This window comes from Hyperolius riggenbachi, chromosome 3, assembly GCF_040937935.1.
Source record: "Hyperolius riggenbachi isolate aHypRig1 chromosome 3, aHypRig1.pri, whole genome shotgun sequence".
NCBI classification, from domain to species: domain Eukaryota; kingdom Metazoa; phylum Chordata; class Amphibia; order Anura; family Hyperoliidae; genus Hyperolius; species Hyperolius riggenbachi.
In genome coordinates, this window is record NC_090648.1 from 53,624,823 (window position 1) to 53,646,369 (window position 21,547).

General features: G+C 46.1%; 1 protein-coding gene across 1 annotated transcript in view; it reads right to left on the reverse strand.

Moving 5' to 3' along the window:
- Positions 1 to 21,547, reverse strand: part of LOC137562609 (A.superbus venom factor 1-like) — a 554,872-nt gene that overhangs the window by 366,760 nt on the left and 166,565 nt on the right. The window contains exons 11-13 of the mRNA XM_068274112.1: positions 19,714 to 19,860; positions 11,188 to 11,385; positions 4,035 to 4,229 (exon numbers count right to left, since the gene is read on the reverse strand). Coding sequence (XP_068130213.1) covers positions 4,035 to 4,229; positions 11,188 to 11,385; positions 19,714 to 19,860 — 540 coding nt within the window. The remainder of the gene's footprint in view (positions 1 to 4,034; positions 4,230 to 11,187; positions 11,386 to 19,713; positions 19,861 to 21,547) is intronic.

Below are 21,547 nucleotides of genomic sequence, written 5' to 3' on the forward strand. Positions count from 1 at the left end.
TGAGTACTAGCAACCGAAGCAAATAATTTCAGAATCATCTTTATTCACCAAGCATGACTTGAGTTTGGCACATACACAGCTTAACCACATAACGACCAGCTAACGCCGATAGGCGGCGGCTGGTCGTTTGTGGATTTCCATGCGTTCCATGTCAGTTCACGGAGGGAGTCTCCGTGAACAGCCTGCGAGCCCCCGATCGCAGCTCGCAGGCTAAATGTAAACACACGGGGAAGAAATCCCCTGTATTTACATCCATACGGCGTAGCAGCGCCATAGCCATAGCAGCGCCGTAAAGGAGATCGGCAATCCCCGGGCTCTGATTGGCCGGGGATCGCCGGCATCTGATAGGCTGAAGCCCATCAGAGGCGGCGCAGGACGGATCGCCGTCCAGTGCCGCCAATAGCAAGAGGGAGAGAAGAATAGCGCTGCGGAGGGGGGCGTTGAGGAGCCACACAGAGCGGCGGCAATCAGACCCCCCCAGCAGCAGGACATCCCCCTAGTGGGGAAAAAAGGGGGGAAGTCTGATCGCCCTGCCTCAATCTTGATCTGTGCTGCGGCCTGGAAAGCCCATGCAGCACAGATCTGGGAAAGCAGCCACGGTCCTTAAGTGGTTAAAGGGACACTTAAGTAAAAAAAATGAGTTTTACTCACCTGGGGCTTCCAATAGCCCCCTGCAGCTGTCCGGTGCTCTCGCCGTCTCCCTCCGATCCTCCTGGCCCCGCCGGCAGCCACTTCCTGTTTCGGTGACAGGAGCTGACAGGCTGGGGACGTGAGTGATTCTTCGCGTTCCTGGCCACAATAGTGCCATCTATGCTGCTATAGCATATATCATATACCATATAGCAGCATAGAGGGTGCTAATGTGTCTGGGAATGCAAAGAATCACTAGCGTCCCCAGCCTGTCAGCTCCTGTCACCCAAACAGGAAGTGGCTGCCGGCGGGGCCAGGAGGATCAGATGGAGACGGTGAGGGCACCGGACAGCTGCAGGGGGCTATTGGAAGCCCTAGGTGAGTAAAACTCATTTTTTTTGTTTGACTTAAGTGTCCCTTTAAAGGGATCCTGAGCCCGGTCCGCCCATGATGCCAAGTGAGGCAACTTCCTCAGGCAGCACAAGTCTGGGGACAGCACCAGGCAGAAACATGAAGTGAAGAGAGTGCCTTGCCAACCTCTACTGCGGGCAAATGTACCTGGCTAACCTATACAGGGGCAACTGTACCTAGCTACCAATACAGGGTTCACCTATACCTGGCTACCTACCGATACTGAGGGTGTTTTGGTGGGGCTCACTGCAGCTATAACCAGTGGTGCAAATTGTCTGGTTCTGTGCGGTTATTCATATTTGGGGGGGGTGGGGTTCATCCTCACAAGTTTGCCTCAGGCAGCAAAAAATCTAGAACTTGCCTGGGGCTTTCTCCAGCCCCTATAGCCCGCGAGTTCCCTCTGCATCCTCTGGGTCGACTCCTTGGTCCCGTTGGTGGCTCTGTTAGCCCAGCGAGTTGTTTGCAACTGCACATGTCCATGCACCCGGCTTGATCACGCGCCCACCGCTGTAACCCTCCTGTGCATGAGCGGTTCTGAAAGACTGAACTGCGCATGCACAGGAAGCTTATGGCGACAGGCGGGTGATCAAGCCGGGTGCATGGACAGGCTGCCCATGCGCAGTTGCGCATGACTTTGGCCGAAGTCGCCGGGCAAACAGAGCCACCAGCGGAAACACAGTGGGGACCCAGAGGATGTTGAGGGACCTAACAGGCTACGGGGCTGGAGCAAGCGCCAGGTAAGTGTAAATTTTCATTTTTAAGCACTGCTCAGGGTCTCTTCAAACAAAGTAAGAGATAGGAGATGACACACAATATACAGCAGAGTAACACTATATACAGCAGTGTGCACACAGTATACAAACGTTGATAGTCATGGCTGGTGTCCAGAAACTCTATGCGGGGAGGGATGGGGTACTGGGGGGGGCATGAAGAGAGTTCAAGAGGTTGATGGCTGATGGGGGAAAAAACATTCCTATGCCTTGAGGTCCTGGTGGGGATTACCTGAAACCTCTGGCCAGATGGGAGCCGCCTGAAGAAGAGGTGGGTATGAGGGATCAATGGCGATTCTCAGCGCTTTGGAACATAGTCTGGTATTGTAGAGGAAGTCCAGTGGGGGAGGGGTTTTCCTAGGATTTTCTCCATTGTGCACCGGAAGCCATAAGCCCTGATGCCATTAGTGGTTATGGTGGCACCTATAGGGTAATTTGGGTAAGGTGGGGATTGTGGCTGCGGGCAGCGGTGGCTACTTTGGGTGCCTCGTCATGCATATCACAGAGAATTTAGATTCAAAATATGTTGTTTTATCAATCAAACCACACTGGTCCTTTCCATCATAGTTTTTCTAAATTTTAAAATAATAAATATATCAATTTAATTGATGGGAATACAGTTTAGTGTCAATTAAACATATTTTTCAGTAGAAACATATATATCAACACAGTACATGTACATCAGTCCTCAAAGAGGGACAAGTAAGGAAGAAAGAGGGTCAGAGGAATTTGGTTCCCAAAGACACACTTTTTATCCACAAAAAATGGGGAGAAAAAGGCCCTGCCTCTTATCAGTGATGCTCATCACGACCTCTTGATCACAGAATAGCCAGGATTCACAATTTTTTTTTTTACTATCCGACATCGTGATCCGGAATTTGTGATTGCCTCTCGATCACGGATTCAGTCCCGAATGCACTTATGATCGTAATCCAAATCCGTGATTAAAACCGCCAAAACCCACCGACTTTAGCAGTCCATAGCAAAGCCCCCTTACATGATATAAACACCAAATTTGCAGAATATGTTAAAGTGGTCTAACACCCAGCATTTCAACTTAGCTTTAAAAGAATGCTTACAGCTTAGAAACGATTATGCCAGATTTTTTTTTTTAGCAGAAATTCACTGAATGGATTAAACATGACATTTTAGTGCTGCATTTAGCTAGAAATCCTCCTCCATGCTTAGGTTTAGTTACAAATGTATCTATTTGCAAAGTAATAAACAAACACTGCTCTGAGAGAACAAAGAGGGCTTCCCCAGAAGGCTTTTCAGAGGTCTAATTGCATTCCAAACAAAGATACATTTGTAACTAAAGATAAGAACGGATGCAGATTCCTAGTTAAATCTAAAATGTCATGTTTAACCCATTCAGTGAATTTCTGCTTAAAAAAAATCTGGCATAATAATTTCTAAGCTGTAAGCAATCTTTTAAAGCAAAGTTGTAATGCTGGGTGTTAAACCGCTTTAAGCAGAACGGTGGGAGCTATTTTCAAAGGAAAATAGAGTACATTTAAATGTGGTAAATGACAGTTAATGTATTTACATGTGTCCTTTAACCTTTGAAACTTCCTTTGAAACGTTAACATTTTTTTTTTGTAATCACGGCTAAAATCCGAGTCGAATCTGGAGCTCCAATTCAAATTCAGATCACGATCATGGCATATCCGGATTTCAATTCTGCCATGGCCGGATTTACTCAAATTCATGATTAGGGGGTATCCGAGGAAGCAACACTACCTCTTATATGGCAAATGCAAGGAATCCCCGACTTACAAATGCCAACTGTTATTACCCGCCTTCACATCAGGGACTCCCTGCATTGTCCCCCAATGTGTCTCCGCCCCCCTCCCTATGTCTCCTCCTGCTCCCCTATGTATAAATAGCACTGTAACAGCAGAGTGTCTCACTTAGTCTATAGCTCCCGCGGGGCTTGCAGACCTCTTCTCTTCCGCACTGCTCCTCTAGTGATGGCTTCTGCTGATCACATCATCAGCAGAAGCTGGCACTAGGGGGAGCCGAGCAGGAGATAAGGGGGGGGGGGGCAGGTGACCAGGCAGCATTTTCACAGAGCCAAGGCAGCTCCTGCAGCAGAGGGGGTTCTGGGCTGTGGTAAAACCGGCTGCCACACCCCCCACAAGCTGAGACTGGGGGCAGGCCGCTCCTCACGCCACCCCTTTCGGACGCCACTGTTACCGATATATTGAAGATAACATATCTTACCGTTCCTGCACATGAATCCTCAACATCAACCCAGACGGAATCTGCCACAATAGCATTGGGGTTGTTCAGTATGTAATAAGCTACAACTCGGAAAGAAGGGAGGTAATCTTTTGTTACGGTTAGCATCTCCGTCAAAAAGGACTGCCCATTTACTGCCAGTCTTCCAACTTTTATTATTCTACCAGAGCACAGTATCTGTAAAGATAACATTAAATAGTAAAAAAAAAAAAAACAGTCAATGATAAAACCTCTATACAAAATACATGACTTAAAAAAAATCAGAAAAGGGCAATGCTGATGTTACAGGGAACCTGAGGTGTGAGGGATATGAAGGCTGCAATATTTCCTTGTAAATAATGCCAGTTACCTGAAATCTTCTGGCATAAGTAGTGTCTGAGACAAAACCCTGGAACAAGCATATGGCGAATCCAGTAAAACCTGAGTCACAGTACCTAATCTGCTGCATGCCTGCTCAGAGTCTATGGCTAAAAGTATTAGAAACAGAGGATCAGAAGGGCTGCCACTGCCAGGCCGCTGGCAGTGTTTAAAGGACACCTGAAGTGAGTAGTATATGGAAGCTGCCATATTTATTTCTTTTTAAACAATGCCAGTTGCCTAGCAGCCCTGCTTATCTATTTGGCTGCAGAAGTGTCAGAAACAACTCAGAAACAAGCATGCAGCTAATCCTGTCAGATCTGACAATATTGTCAGAAACACCTGATCTGCTGCATGCTTGTCCAGGGTCTATGGCTAAAAGTATTGGAGGCAGAGAATCAGCAGGGTTGCTAGGCAACTGGTATTGTTTAAAAGGAAATAAATATGGCAGCCTCCATATGCCTTTCACCTCGGGAATGCCTTAACTTATTATACCTGGTGGCAAAGTGCAAACAGGACATTGGTAATTTCTTATTTCCGTTGAAAGCACTATTGAAAACTAGGGATGATCACAGATATGCAAATGTATGCAAATCTTATGCAAATGTATGCAGCTTGAAAATGGACCAATCAATTTAAACCTGGGCTTACATTGATTGTTCCATTTTCAAACTGCATACATTTGCATAAAAATTTGCATAATTTCAGAAAAAAATTGCATCTCATTGATCATCCCTATTGAATACAGGTGTAGTGTGTGCCTATAGACTTTTGTTATGTCTGTTGACATAGTATAGTCATGTAAAATAAATAATATGTGTTCCACTGCCACAATGTAGCCAAATGAGAGAGACACTGAAAATGACCATGTCTGAATGGATCCCACTGTATACATAACAGAATCAATCAGCATGTCACTTTATCCACTTCCCTCTTTTCTGAAAAATTATCCCTTTTTAGGTATTGTGTCAACCTAGCTTAAAGCGAACCTAAAGTCAAGTGAAAAAAATGAGATTAACTCACCTGGGGCTTCCCTCAGCCCCAGGCAGCCGATCGGTGCCCTCGCAGCCCCGCTCTGATGGCCCAGGACCCGCCGGCGAACACTTCCGGTTTGGCCGTCACCGGCTGACAGGCATGGGAACGCAATAGCAGCTTAGGGGGCGATATACAGGCTGGGAACGCGAAGAATCACTCACGTTCCCATGCCTGTCGGCCGATGACGGCCAAACCGGAAGTGTTTGCCGGCGGGTCCTGGACCATCGGAGCGGGGCTGCGAGGGCACCGATCGGCTGCAGGAGGCTGAGGGAAGCCCCAGGTGAGTTAATCTCATTTTTTTCACTTGACTTTAGGTTCGCTTTAAGGGACATCTGAGGTGAAAATAAACTTATGAGAAAAATAATTGTCTCAGTCCTCCTTCTCCTAAAAATGACTTTTTTTTTTAGATATCCTACAGTTAGATTTTATATTTAAATCTAGTTTTTAAGTTTTTACTCTTTCATTGTCTCTGCTCAATGACACCTTCATTGAAGTATGCCGGAACTCAAATTTATGAATTATTGATCCTTTTTATCTCTTTCCTGCTCTCAGGCCTAGTGCACACCAGAGCGGTTCGGCAGCGTTTTTCGATCCGCTTGCGAATGTGGAAACGCTTGGGTAATGTATTTTAATGGGGTGATGATCACCAGAGCGGGAGGCATTTTGCAGAAACGCATACTCCCGGGCTGCTGCAGATTTTGGATTGCGGAGGCGTTTCTGCCTCCAATGTAAAGTATAGAAAAAACGCAAACCGCTCTGAAAAAAGGCAGTTCAGAGCGTTTTTTGCAGGCGTTTTTGTTACAGAAGCTGTTCAGTAACCGCTTTACTGTAAAAATATATGAAATCTACTACACCAAAAACGCTTCACAAAACCGCAAAATGCTAGCTGAAACGCTACAGAAAAATAAGAAAAAGCGTTTCAAAATCTACTAGCATTTTGCGGATCTGCTAGTGGGTTTTGGTGTGCACTGGGCCATAGAAGCCATTTATTGACTGGAAAGTGTTTTATAGCTGTAATTTTTTATTAGTGAGAGTGATGCCTTAGGGCCCATTCACACTTGGCGATTTTTTTGCGATCGCCTTTAGCGCTTCTATAGCACTGAAACAAGATCGCCTGAAAATGGTGCAGGTTACACGTTTGCGTTTGGCGATTTGTGTTAATCACCGGTGATTAACGCGAGTCACCCAAGTAAGAACGGGCCCATAGGTTTCTATTGCACTAGCGCTTTCAAAAGCGCAAGCGCTTGAGCGTTTTGCCGAAATCACCTGCAAAACGCTCTAGCGTGAATGGGGCATTAGGGCCCTTTTAGACTTGACCAGTTGCACTCAATTCTAACTGAAAGAAAATGGATTTTCAAAGTAATGCCCATGTTTCCCTATGGCTCAGTTCCTACTATACGCGTTCTAACTAATAGCTTTTTCACAATGCACTGCTATGGAAAAAACGCACACTAACGCACACCAACACATACTAACGTGTACTAACGCATACCAATGCATTAAGTGTAAAAGGGCCCAATGTCTGACCCAGTCTGACCCGGTCCTGACCCGGACCCTGCGCCTGTGCCACAGCTGACATCCTTGTGGTTTCCGGGGAGCCAGTGCTGGAACCGAGGGGCAGAGGAGGACATGGGGAGCCTCATTAGGAGCCACAGGCTTTTTCCCTCTCGAGGTAAGTATCACCGGGGGAAAGAGCAGGGAAGGTTCTTATAGAGTCTCTTTAAAGAGAACCCGAGGTGGGTTTGTCAAATCATATAAGAACACTTATATTAGGACACAGAGGCAAGTTCTGTATTTAGTACAATGACCTGCCTCTGTGTCCTTCCATTGTGCCTCCAGCCCCCCTCCCCCCCTGGGCCTCTGCTGTCCCCCATTTAAAAAACCGCCAGGCTAGCGATACATAGATTGTCGCTAGCCTGCTATTTACCTCAGCCTGTCACTCACCATCGCTACCCTGCCTCCTGTACAGCGCGGCACCCCACCTGCGTCCCTTCCCTCCCCGCCTCCGTAAGCTTACAGAGGTGGGGAGGGAAGGAACATAGGGGGGAGCCGTGTAATACAGAAGACGTGGGAGTGGTGGTGAGTGACAGGCTAAGGTAAATAGCAGGCTAGCGACAATCTGCGTGTCTGGCCCTTTTTCTTAAATGAGGGACAGCAAGCCCAAGGGGGGGGGGGGTGCTGGAAGCACAATGGAAGGACATAGAGGCAGATCATTGTATACAGAACATGCCTCTGTCTCCTAATATGATTTGACAAACCCACCTCAGGTTCTCTTTAAGAGAGCTGTACATGAACAAATTTCCACAAACCTCAATGAACTGAAACAATTTGTCACCAAGAGTGGGCAAACACCGCCTGGTGATTTACCGTCTTTCTTAAAACTGTATTTATCGATAACAAATTTCATTGATAATGTTTATCGTTATTGAGATTTTGTTATCCACCTGCGTCAATTTGTTAACCAGCCGGGCCCTTTTTTCTGCATGCCCTTTTTTCATGCATGGATGAATCCTTATAGTTGAACTACAAGAGGTAATAATAATAATAGTAACAATTACAACTATAATAATAATAATGTATTACGAAAAATAACAATAATAAAAAAAATGAATTTATAAGGCACTATCATCTTCGTTTCACAGGAGTACACAACAGAGTTAATGCAAAAACATTTGCAGCGTGCTCTGTCTGCACACATATTACCAGTGGCCAATGTAGCATACTGCACAGGGCCAGATTTTCCATAAGGCACTGTAGGCGCGAGCCTACAGGCGCCTTATGTGGGAGAGGCGGACCCCTCCTCAAATCACTGACCTCAGGAGTTTACAGTCTAATCCCTACCTCATATCACTAGCCACAAGCACTTACTCCCTAATCCTTGTCTCATGTCACTAAGGATGATATGAGACAGTGATTAGAGTGTAAGAATTCTAAGAACAGTCAGGCTACTTTCACAGTGGGACGTTGCGTTTTCATGCAACGTTAAAGTCGCAACGCAAACTAACAACGCAACGTCCCAAAAATGTCACAACACAGCTCTAGGCCCTGTTATCGTCGCATACAATAGGCATACAGGCAATGAAAAGTATGCTTCCAGGTTATTACTGAGCATGTGCAAACAGTCCAACGCAGCTAATAACGTGTATAACGCACAGCATGCACACACAAACGCAACGTGTGCACTGTGAATGTCGCACAGACTTAGTATTGCTGTGCGCTTGTCCGCGTTAAAACATTTTCTAACGTGCGACTTTAACGTTGCACTGTGAAAGAACCCTTAGTGACATAAGGAAGGGATTAGAGTTCAGAATTATTTTTACTTGGGAGTGTGGCCCGTATTCAGGGGTGGAGTTTAGGGCACCAGACAACTTGTGCCTACAGACTCCTGAGTTGTAAATCCGGCCCTGATACTGCATGCCAAATTTAAAACAAACAAACAATAAAGCCATTGGTGCTTGTAAGGGGTCTATTACAATTAGGCGTAACATAATTGTGATTACGTTTCGTAGAGCAGACTACGTTTGTGAATCATAATTATGCCTGTAATTACGCAATTACACTTAACCTCCTCGCCGTTCTGATTATTTCCAGATTTTAGGGTCTAAATGAAGTGCAATTTTTTTCCACTCTTTCAGACTCTAAAACCTGAAAAAAATCATTCTGGCAGGGAGATCTGCAGCAGAATAAAAAAATGTACCTTCCTGGGCTCCAGCGCTGCAGATTTCACTTTGACCACAAGATGGCAGTAATATACATATAAACGAACTTCTCTATATTTCTCTAATATAGAGAAGTTCGTTTTAAATATTAGCACCGCCCCCGATGACGTCACGCCGCCACTGCCGCTCCACTGCTCCGATTGGCCGCCGGGTCCCCGGAAGAATAGCGGGGACATGGGGATCCCATCGGCCAGGGAAAGACCCCACACTGCCGGTGAGTAAGGCTGGAGTCCCGCTGCACAGCGCAGTCGCGCGCGGGACTCCACAACTACAGGTAAAGCACTGCACTGCCTACCCCGACCTGAGCTCAGGATCACCGCTAAGGCCTGGTGCACCCCAGAGGAGTTTTTCTGAGCGTTTTGAGTTTTTAAACCTCCTGCTAATGTTATCCTATGTGTCTGTGCACACTGGCGCAATGAGGTTTTGTAAAAAAAAACATAGCATTACATTAGGAAGAGCTTTTAGAGTTTTCAAAAGCTCTTCCCAATGTAATGCTATGGGGTTTTGTTACAAAACCTCATTGCTCCAGTGTGCACAGACACAAAGGATAACATTAGCAGCAGATTTAAAAACTCAAAACGCTCAGAAAAACTCCTCTGGTGTGTTCCAGGCCATACAGCTTCTTTTTTCTACCCTGAGCTCAGGTCGAGAAAACCAGCAAGGAGGGTAATTTGCGTTTAATGCATACAAATATTTGCCAGGTTACTGCACATTCACGGCTATTATATTCAAATGCACATTCACGGCAAATATTCAATGCGAAAAAATGCGTTCGTATGCGCAAACAATTCACATTGATTATCCAGTATACTGCACCTGCATATTAATATACCTGTATATTATTTAAACATGCAATGTGAAAAATGCGTTCATATGGGGAAAAAATAATTCATTGATCACTTATACTTAAGATGCATGGCTAATATTTAAATATTCAATTCGAAAAATGCACTCATATGCAAAAAATACGTTTGGGTCCAAAATTACGTGTGAATAACGCTAACATGCATAATTACGATTAGCGATTACGTTTCCATGCAAATGTTTTGACTTGTAATTCGCAAATGACATCCATATAGCGTTAAGTAATATACAAAATATTATACAGCAAACAGTTTGCTGTATAATATTTTGTATATTACTTTACGCTATATGGATGTCTTTTTCTTTGTTTTTGGTTTTGACACTATACATCCATGGCATTTTTGAATAATTTTTGGCTCATTTGTTGTATTGTGTTCGTAATTCGCAAATTTCGTATTATGATTATAATGTGTAATTTCAAATGATGGTGCTTTATTATGCATAGGCGTAATTTCTGCCCACCACTATTGACCTCCTGTGCTATCTGGTTCTTTATGACTAAGCACTGCTCTTTATGTGAGAAATGTAAAAATGAACTTAATTCAAGCACTTCTAGCCAGTGATTTTCAAAATAACTGAGAGTAGGAGCACACTAGGCAATGGGGTAAAGGCAGCGTTTTGGAAGTGTTTAGCTGCATATACGTCTGTGCATTTTTTCCATGCGTTTCCTGTGCATTTGAGTTTTGCATTTTTTTCCCCACACATGCATTTTCATGCATTTTGTTTGTGTTTTAATGCGTTTTCGGTTTGTATATATAAATCGCATATGCGTGCTGCATGTTTTTTTTTTTTAATGGGTTTTATGCGAATCACTAGGAAGTCAACAGGAAGCGAAATGTATCATCAAACTAGTTTTTTTGAAAAAAAAAAAGTATAAAAAACGCATACAAAACGCATAAAAAAACGGTCTAAAATGCAATACCTCTGCATCACCATTGACTTTCATTATGTGCATTTTAGATGCATTTTGGAAAAATATGCAGCAAATGCAGCATTTTTAAAAACACACATTGCAGAACGCAATCCTATGTTTTTTTTCATGCGGCCCATTGACTTGCATTATGTGCGTTTTCACTGCGTTTTTCGCAACATTAGCATTTCTGCCCAGTGTGTTCTTTCTCTGGAAAAAAAATTGCAGACAATATTCAAGGTGAGCTTACCAGATAAAAAATATGTTTGATCTGAACTTCAGTCCTGCTCTTGATAATAAACTTTATAGGGATGGCGTCGTGCAGTTTCACCTGTGCTGACAGGGCGCTAATGTACAGGTAATTGCCATCATGAGAGCTGTATGCCTGGGCGGTCATGCTTTCTGAAGCTTGTTGATCTGAAGCTATGTTTTTATCTCGCGTTGAAGCCTAAAAAAGAAGAATACAACATTATTTTTGTCTTATACATAAGTGATTACTGCAGGCTGGCACTTCCAACCGAAGTGGTGAAATTGGGGTGCCCGCTATTGTAACAAACTTGGGCGCTGCCATAGGCACCATTATAAATAGGGCTATAGTGTGAAATTTGGGCAGGAGATAAATAGCAAATTTCACACTAATTGCTCCTGATAAATCACAAACGTAACACTATAGCCGCTATTTATAATGGCAGCGCCCCAATATCTTCATAATAGCGGAGGACTGGCAGCGGTTAAGGTTAGGCATTGGGGGGGGGGGGGTGTTAACCCTCCAGGCGGTCTATTAGAAACTGCCAGGGGGCAGCGCAGCAGTGTTTTTTTAAATTTATTTTTTGTTAAATAATGTAGCGAGCCTAGGGCGTTCTTTGATCAAGAAATCCCGTTCAAGGAACGGGATTTCCTGGAGGGCTTCCCCTGTGGCCATGGCGACGGGGCGGGGTGACGTCACCGAAGTCATGGACGTCGTGACGTCTAAGGGAGTCCCGATCCACCCCTCAGCGCTGCCTGGCACTGATTGGCCAGGCAGCGCACGGGGTCTGGGGGGGTGCGGCGCGGTGATCGTCGGCTAATCGGTGGCAATCGGAATGCACACGCAGCTAGCAAAGTGCAAAAAAATTATGCAAATCGGCCCAGCAGGGCCTGAGAAATCCTCCTGCGCGACATAGCCCAAGCCCAGCTGGGGCTTACCGCCAGGAAGGTTAAAGGGAACCTAAACTGACAGGGATGTGGATGTTTCTGCTGATATCTGACTGTCTGCAACTGACTATAATATTTCTTTTTTTCCTATCTCCACATAGGGGATTTCTCAGTTATTGTTTTTTTTTTTTTTTTACAAAAGCACTTACTGCGCTATCACAAAATAATGTAAAATGCGTGCGCACACATACATATAATATGTTCATTGTAAATTACTTTTTACCCTTTGTCGCTGTCATATACAGTAAATACTATTATTTTGACAGCTCTGACAGGTTTTGAACTGGTCTGTTGCCTCATAGAGGGTTCTCAGGGTATTCTTTATTTTTAAAAGCACTTACTGAATGGCAGCTGCTCAGTCTAAAGGTGGCCATACATCAGGGGACTTGGTGGCCAATCCACCATCCGATTTGATTATTATAATCTGAATCGGATGAAAGTCAGTGCCGTAAAGTGCATGGCCGACCAACAATGCGACCAATATCGGCCTAAAATTGGTTGCATTATTTAGTCGGACATACTGCAAAATGTAGGGCCAACTTGCTTGATCAGATGCACAGCCATAACGGTAAGCGATATCAGGACGAGTAAAGGGCACAAAGGGTACATTGCCGAGGAGAGGGAAGCTTATTATCTCCCCTCCCACATTCCTGCTCCTCACTGATTGGCTGAGGGCAGTTCAGTGGACACGGGGCTGAGGAAAATACGCTTCACCCCTCTGCAAAAGCTGCTGAAATACGATCTGTACTGTGCTCACATGTGATTGCAAAGAAAGTTAGATATGACAGTGCAGGTTCAAGGAGAAAAAAAGAGTGATGGAGGAAATGACATCAGGATTGGCTTCAGTCAGAGGCAGTGAAGATGGAAACCGCCTGAAAACGTTTTCTCTTTATTTACTATATTAAATTCACTGAAATCAAAATGCGGGCAATACAATACATATGTTATGGAATTAGAACAAGTATTTATCTACTTATATATATGTTGTATTTGTTTTTCCTGGGATAGTATGGCTGGCCCTGCTGCTTTAAAAGGCCCTTTACTGATAAGGTGTCAACATATCACTTAGCAGAAAACATCAGTTCCACTTAATTTTTATTTGAAGTATTTATATCGCGCGGGCACATTACACAGCGCTGTACAGAGTATATTGTCTTCTCACTAACTGTCCCTCAGAGGGGCTCACACTCCAGTCCATACTATATGTCTACTGTATGTATGTATTATTCGTAGTCTAGGGCCAGTTTTAGGGTGAAGCCAATTAATGTATCGGTATGTTTTGGGGACGTGTGAGGAAACCGAAGTGCCCGGAGGAAACCCACACAGACATGGGAAGAACATACGTACTCCTTGCAGATGTTGTCCTGGCTGGAATTCAAACCAGGGACCCAGCACTGCAAGGCGAGAGTGCTAACCACTACACCACTGTGCTTTAAGGCACTTTATGATATTGGTTTGATATTTTCTTTAATAGCATTTGTCTGCTTTACTGAATAGGTTATCCATTTCATGAGAATGGGACAAGTAAGCAGTCGTGTATAGTGGTCATGCATTGCTTCTACTCGCTGCTATAAATCATAGATACTGCAGTCTAGAGAAAGGTTACCTACAAAAAGGGTGCTGGAAAGTTTGGGCGCAGGGTAAACCTGAAAAACAGATCACCCTGCAAAAGTCCCGGCGGGCCTCAATTACTATTCCCCCTCCACAGGACCGGTTCAACATGTTCAACATCTGATGGGGCCCCGGGGCAAAGGTAACCTGTGGCCCGCCAGTAAATTCAGCCCCCAGGGCTCTCCACCCGACTACTACCCCGATCTTCCCCTCAACTCCTCTGTGCTCCCTGGGACGGGGGCCCCTGTATGATAGCAGCATTGTATCCCACCCTTCCCAGTGGCCAGAGTGCTGCTCCCTGTCTTCTTCCTGCTACCTGCCCCTTTTGACCTGGAGCATATTATGTGTAAGCGTAACAACATGCACCAAGTCACAAGATGAGGACGGGTTGCAAGAATGACAGTGCGCCTGCCACATGGACAGGTGAGATACAATGTTGCTTTCATGCAGGGGCCACAGGGAGCACATAAGAGTTAAAGAGACACTTAAGTAGAGTGACCAGACGTCCCGGATTGCCCGGGACGCGTCCCGGATTCGGGGTCCGCTGTCCCAGGCTGCATGAGGTCCCGGAAAACGTCCCGGCTTCAGCAGCGGGACGTCCCGGCCTCGGGACTCTGGTCACTGTATCCTCATGAACTGGCAGCGGCATCTATAGACGCCGTGCCAGTTCATTGCCCGCAGCCCCGCTCCAGCCTCCTTCTTCCGGTATCTGTTCCGACACCGGCAGGCGAGCAGGGCTACGGCAAGATGGCTGCCGAAGCCCTGTACTGGAGACTATTTGTGTCTCCAGTACAGGGCTTCGGGCGCCATCTTGCCGTAGCCCTGTCAGCGCGGAACTCTGCAGGAAGAGGAAGGTGGTCCCGGGAGCAGCGCGCCAGAGGCCGGAGACTTCTGCCAGGTGAGTAAATGCTTTCTTTTGCAGTTGAAATGTTTGCCCGCATTGCGTTTCTTTTCTAGTGAAATGTTTGCCCGCATTGCGTTTACTTTCTAGTGAAATGTTTGCCCGCATTGCGTTTATGTTCTGGTGAAATGTTTGCCTGCATTGCGTTTCTTTTCTGGTGAAATGTTTGCCCACATTGCGTTTTTTTTCTGTGAAATGTTTGCCCGCATTGCGTTTATGTTCTGGTGAAATGTTTGCCCGCATTGTGTTTCTTTTCTGGTGAAATGTTTACCCGCATTGCGTTTATTTTCTGGTGAAATGTTTGCCCACATTGCATTAATTTTCTGGTGAAATGTTTGCCCGCATTGCAGTAATTTTCTGGTGAAATGTTTGCCCACATTGCGTTTATTTTGTACTGACATGTTGCCCGCATTGCGTTTATTTTGTACTGACATGTTTGGCCGCATTGCGTTTATTTTGTACTGACATGTTGCCCGCATTGCGTTTATTTTGTACTGACATGTTTGCCCGCATTGCATTTATTTTGTACTGACATGTTGCCTGCATTGCATTCATTTTGTACTAACATGTTTGCCCACATTGCGTTTATTTTGTACTTACTGACATGTTTGCCCACATTGCGTTTATTTTGTACTGACATGTTGCACGCATTTCATTTATTTTATACTGACATGTTGCCCGCATTGCGTTTATTTTGTGCTGACATGTTGCCCATTGCGTTTATTTTCTGGTGTCCGGGCAACTGTTACTGCATTTATTATTTAATGGTTATAGATGGCTATGTTTGCTGCTTTGTGGTTACGATATACTACTAGCATCACACAGTTTCTGCACACCCATGATGCAAAGTCTTGTTTGTCCACATCATGGCGTAAACACTGCTTTCTTATGCCTCGCTGTTACATCATTACGTACATACAATGTCATGGCCACGCCCATTTTTCACAACTGCACCGCAGCCCCCCCCCCAGTCTTCAGCGCTGCGCGCTCCTCAGTCCTCCCCACTTTTCGCCGCCCCCCCTCCCCGCGCCCCCCTTCCCTGTCCCAGGTTGGACCCACAAAAATCTGGTCACTCTAACTTAAGTCAACTTCTACCAGCCCCCTGCAGCTGTCCCAATGCCATCGCACTCACGATTGGATCCTTCTGTCCCCTGCCGCCAGCGACTTTCAGTTTGCCGACAGGCCTGGCCACGCGTGGCCTTCTATGCTTTCCCATCCGCAATAGCATCCTGTGCCTGTGCAGGGCGCTATTGCGGACAGGAATACGTAGAAGGAGACGCGTGGCCAGACCTGCGCATGGCACAATAAGCCTGTTGGCTGAAAGTGAAAGTAGCTGGCGGCGGGGGAACGGAGGATCGTTCAGGACCGGCGAGGGCACAGCTGCGGGGGCTGGTAGAAGCCTCAGGTGAGTAAAACAGTTTTTCAGATTTTTTTTCTTTTGTTGACTTAAAGGACCTCTGTCGTGAAAATCTTAAAATTTAAAATACGTGTACATATATACAAATAAGAAGTAACGGTATGTTTTTTCCAGAGTAAAACAAGCCATAAATTACTTTTCTCCTATGTTACTGTCTGTCGCTTACAGTAAGTAGTAGAAATCTGACATTACCGACAGGTTTTGGACTAGCCCATCTTCTCATGGGGGTTACCAGGGTTTTCTTTATTTTTAAAAGCACTTAGTGAATGGCAGTTGCTCTGTCCAACTGCCAAAGAAGTGTACGGTGAGCAGGGAGGCTGGCCAGCATCAGTGTATAAATCTTTTTCAGGGAATGTCTTTTTAAAGAATAAAGGCCACGCTGAGAATCCCCTATTAAGAGATGGACTAGCCCAAAACCTCTCGGATTTCAACTACTTGCTGTATGTGACAGCAACAACGTAGAAAAGTAATTTATGGTTCATTTTACTCTGGGAGAGATGCACTTCTTATTTGTATGTGTTTATAATTTTAAGATTTTCGCGACCGTTCCTCTTTAACTTGACGGACGAGCTCAGCTCGTCCAGTAACGCCGCGGTGGATTGCTCAGGCCCTGGTGGGCCGATTTGCATACTTTTTTTATCAAACACGCAGCTAGCACTTTGCTAGCTGCGTGTTTGTTCCAATCGCTGCTGCTCGCCGCTGATCCGGCGCTACCCGCCGTGAAAGAGGGCCCCCCCTGCAGACCCCTTGCACAGCCTGGCCAATCACCGCTAGGCTGCGCTATGGGGTGGATCGGGACTTCCCCTGACGTCAATGACGTTGATGACGTCAATCCGATCGTCGCCATGGTGATGGGGAAGCCCATACAGGAAATCCCATTCAGAACGGGATTTCCTGTTGGGTATGATCGCCGGCGGCGATCTGAGTGGTGGGAGGGATGCCGCAGGGAGGGGGGAATCATGTAGCGAGCGCTAGGCTAGCTACATGTTATGATCATGTCTGCAGCGTTTACTGCTGGCTGCAGTGGTATTGTAACCCAAGCAGTTCTGATGTCATTACATACATTTTCTTGCATAGTTTGGTTTGCACTTAAACTAGTTGCTGATTCCATCTGCAGTCGCTCTGAAGTTAATGACAGTTTAATATGCTTTTGTGTAAACAAACATTGTCTGCTGCTATGGAGGGGCAATCCCTTTCCTGCAGGCTGCATATCATTGTCTGCCTTTTCCTGCTGCCAGCCTATGATTAATTACCATTCACTTGTGTGGGAATCTGCAGGTCTGCTCCCATTGGATGACCTCAGTATAAAGAACTGCTTCCTGCAATGCTTGATGGGCTACCATAGTCTCAGATTCAGTCTGTTACTCTGCTCGTGCCCCACCTCGTTCCTGGTCCGTGTGGACTGCGCTGACTCCTGCGAAGGGGTCAGCGAGTCCTCCTAGTTCTGCTCTTGTTCTAGAAGTTGTTACTTTGCTTGTCTTGTGTCATATATTGGTTCATCGCCAATATATACGCATACTTGCACGTTTATTATTTTCCTTGTATTCGTGTTACGTTGATACATCAGTGTCGCTGATATATACGTACACGAACTGTTTATATCCTGTGTTCCGTTAGTCAGCGTTCCAGCACGCTGAGCTAGTTATCCTGTTCCTGGTCCTGTTTGTGGATTGCGTTCATCTCTGCGAAGAGATAGCGAATCCTTCTGAGTCCTGTTCCCTGTATTACTCCAGTCTTAGTCAGAGTTCCTGCTTATGTCATATATCGGTTCATTGCCGATATATACATATGTTAGTCAGACGTTACAAATAGTTTCATTGATAGCTGTAATTGTAATACGCTAGGAAATCATACTTATTGTATATTTATCTGTGTTACGTTCATCTATCTTGATCCTGCTATTTCCTGACTATCCTGTCCTGTCTTTGTGAGGCACGCCATTGCTGCAAACGCATTGGCTACCTCATTCCAGTCTGTTTTATTGTGGACGCTTGCTGTCACTAAGTAGTGGCTAGTTAAGCAAGCGTTCATTCTGTCTACCTGTCCTGATCTCCTCAGTCCTGGTTTATGCGCTCAGCGCTACTTTGCGCTGAGACGTTATTACGAAAGTGTTGTTTGTGGCTGTTCGGATCTGCACCGGCTCTGTGCACCACAATCTCCTATTGGAGTCAGTCCTCTCCTCCACTAAACTGGGGATATCCTGATCCCTTGTGCTGGTGTGTGTACCTCCTTCACGTCAGCTTATGTGTTGTATGCTGACTGTGGAGATTACACCTCCAAGCTTAACACTACATGATAAAAAAAATGAGGTAAAAAAAAAACTCCTGCGGCTGTGCGCCGCAAATAATCAGAACCCTAGGGAGTTAACCTCTTGAGGACTGCAGTGTTAAACCCACCTAGTGACCAGGCCATTGTATGTAAAATTGGCCACTGCAGCTTTAAGGCCAAGCTGCAGGGCCGCACTACACAGCACACAAATAATCCCCCCCCCCTTTTCTCCCCACCAACAGAGCTCTCTGTTGGTGGGGTCTGATCGCTCCCCCCATGTTTATTTTTTTTTACAAATCTTTTTGTTTATTTTTTTTTAATAAAAACACCTATTTCTTTAAAGATTTTCCCTCCCTCCCTCCCTGCCTCCCCCCGCCAGCCTTTCACAGCGATCGGCTTCAGCCTATCACCGCCGATCGCTTCTAAGTCCCCCAGGAGGGCTGTCCCCAATACAGCACTTCTGCTAATCGCAGCATTGTACTGATGTAAACACGGAGGGTTCACTGTGTAACAGTCTCCCGAATGGTGATCGCTCCGCCCCTCAAGCAGGGGATGCGCGTGCAGCCTGTGCGCGATCTCCTGTAAATTGCTGCCCAAGGACTTTACGCCGATTGACGTTAGGCGGTCCTGGGGCTGCCGCCGCAGCCACATCCGTCGGCGTGACATGGTCAGCAAGCAGTTAAGGATCCCTTTAAGGTGGAGGTTGGGTCCTGTTGGGGGCCCGGCAGAGCTTGGGGGCCGTGGGGTTTCTGCCCCCCCCCCCCGAACCTTAATGGAAACACCTGCCCTGCCCTGCCCCTCCAGGCCGTCATGGACTTTGGGGAAAGATGTAATTCAGCTTCCAGCTTTGCTGGTAGCTGAATTACGCTGTTTTTAAAGCAATTTTGGCTCTGTATTTTGACGGTGCCCAAATTATTGTCTAAGCGCCACTACCAGGCCCGGATTTAAATCACAGGAGCCTATTGGCATAGATGTCCTGGTAACTTAGATTTCACCCACCATGAACCTACAAACCTCCACCAGCTGTCAGTTCTCCCTTACATCCCTTGCCTGTCATAGGTAGGTACAAGTAACCTCAATATTAAGTAGCTAGAAGTGGTCCTGACTGAAGGGAAATCTTGTCAGTGAGATGCCAAGAGAAGAGTGAGCGACCTCTCATTTACACTCTAGTCTGAACAGGACTCTGCATAGGAAAAATGGGAGGGAGGTGCTCAGAAAGGGGATTGAGCCGCCTTTCCATCATCAAGTGCCTGTAGACACGTGCCTACAGTGCCTTATGGTAAATCCGACCCTGGCCCCTACAGCTATAGTTTACATTGTGGCCTGTGGCGGCATCCAAATCTCGGTTTTGCGCTGTTACGACCTGCTTCACCCTGAGCACTCACCTTTACTGTGAGAGATCTAGCACTTCCTTCCGTATTGATGGGAAGTATGGCTGTTCCATCAGGCCTGGTAGTTCCGTGCACTGCTCCTGGCTCTGCCACCACAGGGACACCAGATGCTGGAGATCCATCTGGGTTTGTTACTAACACCTACAACAAAAGACATTTTCTTCAATCAGTTTCTTATTTTTACACAATGCAATATTTGTGTGTGAAAAAGTTGACACCAGAGATGCACCATACTCCAAATATAATCATTACCAGAAAAAATTAAACCCAAAAATCCTGATATGATTTACGATAACCTATATGTGTTCCTTGCTTACATAATCCATTTAAGCCAAAGTCTGGCCATGTATTTTTTATAATGTAAGATTGTAGGTTCACGCTTGATTTAACCTCCGTGGCATTCTAGGTAATGCGTACATAAGTACGCATTACCCTTTTTTGTTGTTTTTTTTCCCGCTTGCTTTAGCTAGCGTATTGCTAGCTACAGCAGTATGCCACTCCGTCCGCGTCCGCATCCACCCTCCCAATCCCCGCCGGCCATACTTACGCGTCCAAGATCCCGCAAGAAACGTGACTTCCTATTGTCGCTTCTCCCGTCGCCATGGTGATGATCGGACATGACGTCATCGACGTCATGACATCATGGGGAGCTCCGATCCTTCCCATAGCGCAGCCTGGCGGTGATTCGCCAGGCTGCGCTTGGCGTTTTGGGGGGGCAGCCCCTTTAGCGGCGCATTGTGGCTGATCGGTGCGTAGCGGCGGTGATCGGACAGAATATGTAGCTAGCAAAGTGCTAGCTACATGTTCTGAAAAAAAAAAGGTAAGTAAAAAGACCCTCCAGGGGCTGAGCAATCCTCCTTTGCGTACATGGACGTCGTTTTTTGGCCCTGATCAAAAACAGAGCCACGGATACCAATGTTAAAAATAGCAGCCTTCTTCACTCAAAAAAAAAAATGGATACGTCTGCGTTCAGGGGGATCTGTTGTGAAGGGCAATAGGAAAAGTTCCACTTTGCACGTGGAACTTTGCACGTGGCAATTGCACGTGGCACGTACCAAGTGCCACCTGCCACGTGCAAAGTGCCCCGTGCCAAGTGCTAGGGCCACGTGCCAAGTGCCAAGGGCCACGTGCCGAGTGACAGTCAGACAGCAAATGAGAAGGCACTAACTGTCACACTGGCACTGCTCAGCAGCACAGCAGTTCTGTAGTAAGCTAACACAGTAGTACTACTACTCTAACAACTACTAGCACTGACTGCAGTACTACAGTACTAACTACACAATAACGCAATAATCCTATTCCCTAATCCCTAACCTAACCTATACTGTAGCTAGCTAAGGCTAATAGCTGGCCAGCAGGCAATAGCTGGTCTGGTCTGTGCACAGCGCACACACGGACACATAGCAGCTGCAGCAGCCCTGCAGCACACACTCTGACTGTCACACAATGAAATCAAGCTAATTAACAATACAACAATAGTGTAGTGATAGTGAAGGGGTTAATCACTGAACAGCTTTATGTTTATCACTGTGTAAGCACTTGCTAGGCCAGCAGCACTGGAGCATGTCTCTCAGTGAGCATTCACAAGCAAGGACGACATGTCTCATCATGGCAGCCCTCCTTATTATACAGGGGGCTGGCCAGGGTTCCTTTCTGTGATTGGGTGCCAGGGCTTAGGCTGGGAGCCCTCTGATTGGCTCAATGAGGTCAGGTGGGGCTGGCCAGGGTTCCCCTCTGGGATTGGTTGCTAGGGCTTCTGTTGGGAGCCCTCTGATTGGCTCAATGATGTCCTGGACGTCATACAGTATCTCAATAGTCGGATTTCTGC